Source organism: Euleptes europaea, chromosome 1 (assembly GCF_029931775.1).
Source record: "Euleptes europaea isolate rEulEur1 chromosome 1, rEulEur1.hap1, whole genome shotgun sequence".
Classification (NCBI taxonomy): domain Eukaryota; kingdom Metazoa; phylum Chordata; class Lepidosauria; order Squamata; family Sphaerodactylidae; genus Euleptes; species Euleptes europaea.
Window position 1 is genome coordinate 4654751 of NC_079312.1, and position 8056 is coordinate 4662806.

At 47.5% G+C, this 8056-nt stretch overlaps 1 protein-coding gene across 1 annotated transcript; it reads right to left on the reverse strand.

The window, feature by feature from the left end:
* Positions 1-383: 383 nt before the first annotated feature.
* LOC130488280 (zinc finger protein OZF-like) lies at positions 384-5574 on the reverse strand (the record flags this gene model as incomplete). Its single annotated transcript, XM_056862263.1, has 6 exons — positions 5481-5574; positions 4478-4548; positions 4143-4269; positions 1613-1756; positions 1307-1393; positions 384-1225 (listed from the first exon to the last, which is right to left on the reverse strand). Coding segments are annotated over exons 1-6 (1365 nt in total), but the record flags the coding sequence as incomplete, so codon positions are not given.
* Positions 5575-8056: the final 2482 nt, after the last annotated feature.

The following is an 8056-nucleotide window of genomic DNA, read 5'->3' on the forward strand; positions in this document are numbered from 1 at the left end:
AGACTGCCACTTTGATTGAATCTCTTTCCACACTCTGGGCATTCATAAGGTTTCTCCCCTGTGTGGGTCCTTAAATGCATTTTAAGAATGGCACTGTGACTGAATCTCTTTCCACACTCTAAGCATTCAAAAGGACTCTGCTGTGTGGGTTCTGAAATGATACTGAAGACTGGCATTGTGATTGAATCTCTTTCCACACTCTGAACATTCAAAAGGTTTCTCCCATGTGGATTCTTTGATGTGTTTGAAGACGGTCTCTTTGACTGAATCTCTTTCCACACTCTGAGCATTCAAACGGTTTCTCCCGTGTGGATTCTTTGATGTGTTTTAAGAGTGCCATTCTGAGTGAATCTCTTCCCACACTCTGAGCATTCAAAAGATTTTTCCCCGGTGTGGATTCTTTGATGTGTTTTAAGAGTGCCATTCTGAGTGAACCTCTTCCCACACTCTGGGCATTCAAACGATTTTTCCCCTGTGTGGATTCTTTGATGTATTTTAAGAGTGCCACTTCGATTGAATCTCTTCCCACACTCTGAGCATTCAAAAGATTTTCCCCCTGTGTGGATTCTTTTATGTGTTTGAAGATGGTCTCTTTGACTGAATCTCTTCCCACACTCTGAGCATTCAAAAGATTTTTCCCCTGTGTGGATTCTTTTATGTGTTTGAAGATGGTCTCTTTGACTGAATCTCTTTCCACACTCTGAGCATTCAAACGGTTTCTCCCCTGTGTGGATTCTTTTATGTGTTTGAAGAGTGCCATTCTGAGTGAATCTCTTTCCACACTCTGGGCATTCATAAGGTTTCTCCCCTGTGTGCATTCTTTCATGTATTTGAAGATTGCCACTGTGACTGAATCTCTTTCCACACTCTGAGCATTCAAACGGTTTCTCCCCCGTGTGGATTCTTTTATGTGCTTGAAGACTGCCACTTTGACTGAATCTCTTTCCACACTCGGAGCATTCAAAAGATTTCTCCCCTGTGTGGATTCTTTTATGTGTTTGAAGACTGCCACTTTGACTGAATCTCTTTCCACACTCTGAGCATTCAAACGGTTTCTCCCCTGTGTGCATTCTTTCATGTATTTGAAGATTGCCACTTTGACTGAATCTCTTTCCACACTCTGAGCATTCAAAAGGTTTCTCCTTTGTGTGGGTTCTTTGATGCACAAGAAGATGTGATCTGCATTTGAAATACTTCCAACACCGCAAGCATTTATGTGCATCCATTATACTATGCTTTGAGAAAAGTGCATTACTCCTTCCATGAGAGAACATCCATCCACTATCCATGCAGTTCAAGGTCTTCTCTCCTGAATTAATCCTGTGGTGTTGAATAAGATCTGATTTCTGTGAAAAGCTCTTGCCACATTCTGAGAAGCTATAAGATTTGTCCCCTGTATGTTTTCTTTGATGTCTAAGGAGCTCTGCTCCGCAAATGAAGCTCTTTCCACATTCCAAGCATTGATGGGTCTTCTTTCCACTGTGCATTTGCAAATGGATACCATACTGAGTTTGATCTGAGAAATTCATTCCACACTCCATGCACTTATATGCTTCCTCCATCATGTGGAGTAGTTCACGGAAATCTTGCCCTTGGCCTGGAACGGGTTTACCGCTCTTCTTGATCATGTGACTTCCTTTCTGCCTCTTTGGTCCTCCTTGATTCCTGAAGTTTCCTTTCAAATCTTCATGCTTCAATTTATCTGGGAAAAGCTGATGCACTTCCTCATCACCGTCATTCCATTGATCATCCCCTGCTGGAATAAAAAGAGAAATCCTGTTAGCACCTACACAAGGCGGTCTGATATTCCCATGAGGTTCCATCCACATGCAAAACATTTAACGGCCTTTTTCCTGCTCTACAAACCCTCTAAAGGGACATTCACACCTGCTTCTACAGAAAGGCTTGGTTTGTAGTCTGATAATTTATTCAGCTCCGTAGCTGAGTGAATTCTTTGATGTGAAGTAAGGGCTGATTTCCAATTAAGCATCTTTCGACACTCCATCCAAGCATACGGTTTATCTCTTATGGGGATTTGCCTTTTGGAAATAGCATTCATGTTCTTACTGAAGGTCTTTCCAAAGGCCACATTTTCACTTTCATGCTCCCTGGAGTGCATTCTCCAATTGGCATGGAAGTCTTTGTTCCTTTTGCTTGACCTTTCTTCTTGGACTGGGTTTTCACGGAAGCCTCCTCCTTCAGACAGATTACACTTATCCCTCCTCTTGGCTGTGTGGCTACCCTCCTGCCTCTGTGGTCCATCTCCATCCCTGAAGTTTCTTTTGGCGTCTTCATTCTTCGTTTTTTCCAAAGAGAACCCTTGGAATCCCCCAACCATCTCCTCTACTTGAGCTTCTGAAATAAAGAAAGAGGTCCAGTCAGCACCTATGCAAGAATCCAAGCCACCCAACAAGCACTGCCTACTAATGGATGTGCATGTCTTTTATCAGACCTTCCCCCCTTGGCCTAAATGGGCCATTGGACACATCCCCAGCCATAGGTTAGCAGCTTTTATAATCTGCCTATCCATCCCTCCCCAAACTCCCTGTATGTACCTTAAGGTGGAAACGTGGCAAAGAAACTTTCTGCCGGTTACATTTGACTTGTGCATTCTTTTGAGCCTCTGGGTTGGACCTGTATGGCCCCTTCCAGCTTTATGATTCTATTATTCTACTACTGATAGAAGAGTTGATACCCCTCTTTTCTCTAGCCCAAAGAGTCTCAAAGTAGCTTACAAATCACATTCCTGTCACCTCCCAACAACAGGCATCTAGTGAGGTAGGTGAGGCTGAGAGAGTGTGACTAGCCCAGGATCACCCAGCAGGCTTCATGTGCAGGAGTGGGGAATCAAACCTGGTTCTCCAGATTAGTCTCCCCTATTCTTAACCACACTACCACTCCTCTACTCTTAACCACTACACCACACTGGTCTCCACTACCTCAAGGCCTCCAAAAGAGAGCAAGTAGCAGGGCAGGGCTCAAACCAATGTATTGCTGTTTAAAATGCTGTTCAAGCCTTTGATAAAGTCCCCCATGATCTTCTTGAAGCAAAGCTAGTAAAATGTGGGCTGGACACTGCTACTGTCAGGTGGATTGGTAATTGGTTGACCAACTGAACCCAAAGGGTGCTCATTAACAGTACAATTTCATCCTGGAGAGGAGTGACCAGTGGGGTGCCACAGTAATCTGTCCTGGGACCGGTACTAGTTAATATTTTTATAAATGACTTGGATGATGGAATAGAGGACATGATAACCAAATTTGCAGATGACACCAAGTTGGGAGGGATTGTTGGGAAGTCGTTTTCAATTACTACACCCAATCTTTGCGGAAAAAGAATGGCTACCTGTAAGCATCAAGGCCTCCCTCCTTATGAATGCGCAGGATCCACTAATAATTGATGTGGTGGCAAGATTTTTACTGAGAGCAATTAAAGTGCGTGAAAGCTTGTGCAACTCATTAGGTAATTTTAGGGCTGCGAAGTGAGTAACTTCTAATGTATTTAAACCTGCTTTAGTGTCAGTTTTATGGAGGTGATTCTAAACTGTTTTTATCATGTTTATACAGATGTTGTATAACTAATGCCAATAAAGGCTTTGTATTCGTGTAGCCAGCCCAGAGCCAACAGAAGGCAGCCAGCAAGGGACTGAGGCTCAGTCAGAGCTGGGCGAGGAAGCACAGCCTCCTCTGAGTCATGAGTCAGCAGACAAGTCATGCCCACACACACCCCAGCCCTGAGCCAGCAGACCAAGGGCAAGCAATGGTGCCCGGCCCTTCCAGTTCATCTACACCTTTGCAGCAACACAGGAAGAGACTGCAAATGGAACTGCGAAAGAGAAGATGAAGTGCTCGCCTCCAAAGGCGAAAGTAGCTGTTTGCCAATACCGGAGATGAGTTGTTGCAGGATGCTGACTGAATTAGTGGGAGCAAAGCATAAAAGGCTCTCAGGGGAATCTGTTGGGCATGGCTGCAAGGTGTACAGCCAAAGCTTGCCTGATGCTACGCTGACGAATAGGCCTTGCTAAACCCCTGGCAACTGACCTTGGACTACAAGACACTGACTCCTGGAACCCTTTGTTTTCTCTGCTTCCAAGACGCTGCAACCTGACACCCAAAGCCTGCTAATCAGTACAGTTCCTTACCTAGAAAGGCCGTGCTCACGTAGTTCTCCAGCATGACTTCCCTGCAGAGAGCTCTTTGGTGTGGATCCAGCAGGGCCCACTCTGCCTCAGTGAAATAGACGGCCACATCCTCAAAGGAAATTGGAAACTGAAAGAAAACGCAGATTCCCTCATGCCAGGCAGAGACTGCACTCTGGAAGGGGCTGTTCTTGGAGGGTGCAGGATGGAGAGTTTGGCACGTTTAAAAGAAGTGGCGGTCAGAGCCTCTTGCCTAGGGCTCTTACCAGCAACTGCAGGAGAAAAGCCCCCCTGAGAAAGGAGGAGGACCCAGGCTGTGCCCCACTCTTCTACCCTACCTTGACTGGAGGTGCAGCAGCTGTTTCCATTCCTACGCAAAAAGAATGGATCAACACTGTCTCTTCAATTCCTGCAAAGGAGAGAAAGGGGGAAGAAAGGGTATCAGTCTCCACTTCATATTCTGTTTGCTTGTGTGAATTGTGCTTTATGTAACCCCATTCCCAGGGCTGTGAAAACCTGCCCTATGTACACTGAAAAATAATTGTAACTCTTTGTAGTAAGCAGTGGGAGAGGTGGAAGACAAGCAAAAGGAACCAATGAGCCTTGAAGGGCTTTAAATGCTGCTGACACATTTCAGACTTCTGTGATACTTGAAACTTGTCCTGTGAATGCTGGAGCTCAAAAACCTGAAAGTATCTGTGCTGGATCAGACCAAAGGCCCTGGCATGCTATTCTCCCAGCGGCTGAGCCCTCGCACACGCCCTTGAGTCCGGGGAGGTGGGAGAATAAGAGGGAGGCGAAAATGACGTCGCCTGGCACCTCATTGTCACATCTGGCCAAGATCCCACATGTGGCTTTAGTGCATCTGGAAACTCAGGGTAATATCAATGGGTTTTGAGAGCATCTACTGATCCACTAATGTCAAATCTGGGTTTTCGGCTAGAGGCAACATCTGACCCAAACCCCTCCCCAAAGATGCCATCGTTCAGCATCCTATTTCCTACAGCGACCCGTCAGATGCAGCAATCAGCATGAGAACACATTCACCCACTATTCTGAGCCCCCAGCAACTGGTTTTCAGAGATTTGCTACCCAGAACGTGCAGGCTCCATTGATTCACAAGATTGAAGAGGTCATCCAAGATTTGTCTACCTTTTGTTTAGAGCCACCTTGAGTCCTTCAAATAGAAAAAATGTGGGATATGAATACTGTAATCAATGTTAGCAATTGTCTCCATGAATTTTTGGTTGAAGAAGCGTTTTGGTTTTTCTCTGAGCAGAACTCTCTGCCCATCAGATTCACTTGATTCCCCAATCCCATCCAGGCACAATGAGTCCTTACCACTTAAGAGGGCATTTTGGGCATGTTCCTGTGGCTGGGCTTGCTGCCGTTCCTCTGACGGAGCTCTTTCCACCTCACAGAACTTAGCTTCCATCTTCACGGATGGACCCCACCTCTGAAATAGCAGTGAGGAAGATGGATAGGCGATGAAATGGAAGACACCAAGGAATGAATCCTTCCCCACTCCCAGGCTCCATTCCTTTCAGCACATCTGGTAGGGTTTTCCTTTAACCCTGGGGAATCATCTGGAGGGATAAATTCCCTTGGAGGAAGTGGCTGCTGAATCAGGTTGTAAAACTTCCCGTTTGGTTGACTCACACTTGGACATATATTAAGCAAGGAAGCTTTAGGATAAGCTCATCCAAAAAATCACAGCAAGGTGGCCAAGCAAGCACGCAATAAAGAAAAAAACCCTAAATAATCACGAATGCCACAAATATATTAGTATAACAATCAGCGCAAAGTCCTGACAAACAAATGTAAACAGGTAAACCAAGCACAGCGCCCAAGCAACACATATGTAATAAATCAAAACAGTCCAAGGACTTAAAAGACATGTGGGAGTCTTCAAAAGACGAAGAAAGGACACGAGGTCTTGAAAGGACTCCAGAAAGACACTAGGAGAACAGAGCCAATTAGGGTGAATAACAAAGTCAAAGCAGTCCTCTTAGGGCAGGGATGGGGAACCTCAGGCCTGGGGGCCGAGGACATTTTTTGTGGCCCTCAGGAGCTCCGGGGCCCCGCCGCAGAGGTGCGGCATAGGGCGGCCCTTCCTGTGTTCCTGGGGCCACGGCTTGCAGGGGTGCTGCAGTGCCCTTTGGACGTCCTCTCACTGACTGACAGCTGTTGGTCGGCGAGAGGAGGGGGAGGGACGCTTCCCCCAAGGTTGCCCCCTATAGCCGCAGCATGCAGGAACGCCGGGGCACACAGTAAGCCCCTCTTGCTGCCTGTCGGCTGTTGAGCAGCAATGGATGGGGGAAGAGGCCCGCAGCTCCCGCAGCAGAGCATGCACGCAGGAGCAGACTGGGCTTCAGGGGGCCTTTTGTGGACTCTGGGGCAGGGAGGGCATGGAGCCTGGGGCCAGGTCACGTGGGGCCAGCGGGTGTGTGTGCGTGTGGGGGAAGGCTTTTCTCTCTCCCTCTCTTTCTGTCTCTTTCTTTGTCTCCTCCCCCTCTTTCTGTTTCTTTCTCCCTCTCTCCCTTTTCCTCTTTCTCTGTCTTCCTTCCTTCCTCCCTTGCCGATCGACCACGGGCTGCGCCTCCCTGGCGCCTCATTTGCTCGGGCCCACCGCTGGCTGAGGAGGACCGGGGCAGCCCTCCAGGCCTTCTCTGCATGGCCTCCCCTGGGGTTGCCAACCTCCAGGTGGTGGCCAGAGACCTGGCAACCCTAGCCTCTCCCCCCCCAGGAGATCTACACCTGGTGTGGCCCCCGAATGATGTTATAAATGTGCAAATGGCCCTTGGCAGGAAAAAGGTTCCCCACCCCTGTTCTAATCCAATATTTTCATTAGCTGTATATCCCGTTGCCAAAGGAAATCACCTAAAATACTGTCTAACTGGGGATAAACACATGAACACATGAAGCTGCCTTCTACTGAATCAGACCCTTGGTCCATCAAAGTCACTATTGTCTACTCACACCGGCAGCGGCTCTCCAGGGTCTCAGGCAGGAGTCTTTCACATCACCTACCTGCCTAGTTCCTTTAACTGGAGATGCCGGGGATTGAACCTGGGTCCTTCTGCATGCCAAGCAGATCCTCTACCACTGAGCCACAGCGCCATGCCAACAAACAAACACTAAAGTTTGCATTTGCTTGTTAGGACTTTGAGCTGATTGGTATACTAATATATTTGTGGTATTCGTGATTATTTAGGCTTTTTCTCTTTATCGTGTGCTTAGGATAAGGTCAAACATCGTATCTTGAATTCGACATACCTGGAAAGAAAAGCCCTCACCTGTTCTGCCTTCTCCTCTTCCTGACTCAGGAGGAAACCTTCGGCCAGGGCCACCGCCTGGGAACTGGTTTCCGGTCTGCATTCTCTGACCCAGCACTGCATTTCCTGGGGCAGGATGGTCAGGAACTGTTCCAGGATTACCAGGTCCAGGATCTGCTTTTTAGTGTGTCTCTCCGGCTTCAGCCAGTGGTTGCAAAGTCCATAGAGCTGGCTGCAAACCTCTCGGGGCCCATCGGCCTCGTTGTAGTGGAACTGCCGGAAGTGTTGGCAAATTACTTCTGAGTTCATGGATTCCTGGTTCCAGAATCCAACTTGGGTGGGATGGGGCCCCTTCCTTGCTCTCTTGCCAGATCTGACTCCTTCTGGATCCTGCTCTATTGGGTCCTGCTCATCCATCTCCTTCCTCTCCTAGTTGGTCGACTCCGACTGTGAGAAGATGCCTTTACTCACTTGGCTATGGCTTCTCCTGGGGGGTGGGCACACACACAAAAGAGAGAGAACGGAGATACCTGGTGGATCAGCACAAAAGTATTTGTTGTGGTTTGTAATAGCATATGGCTATACTGCATACCAAGCTTTTTTAGATATGCCGGTTTGGTTCCTTGGGAACATTAACTGTTT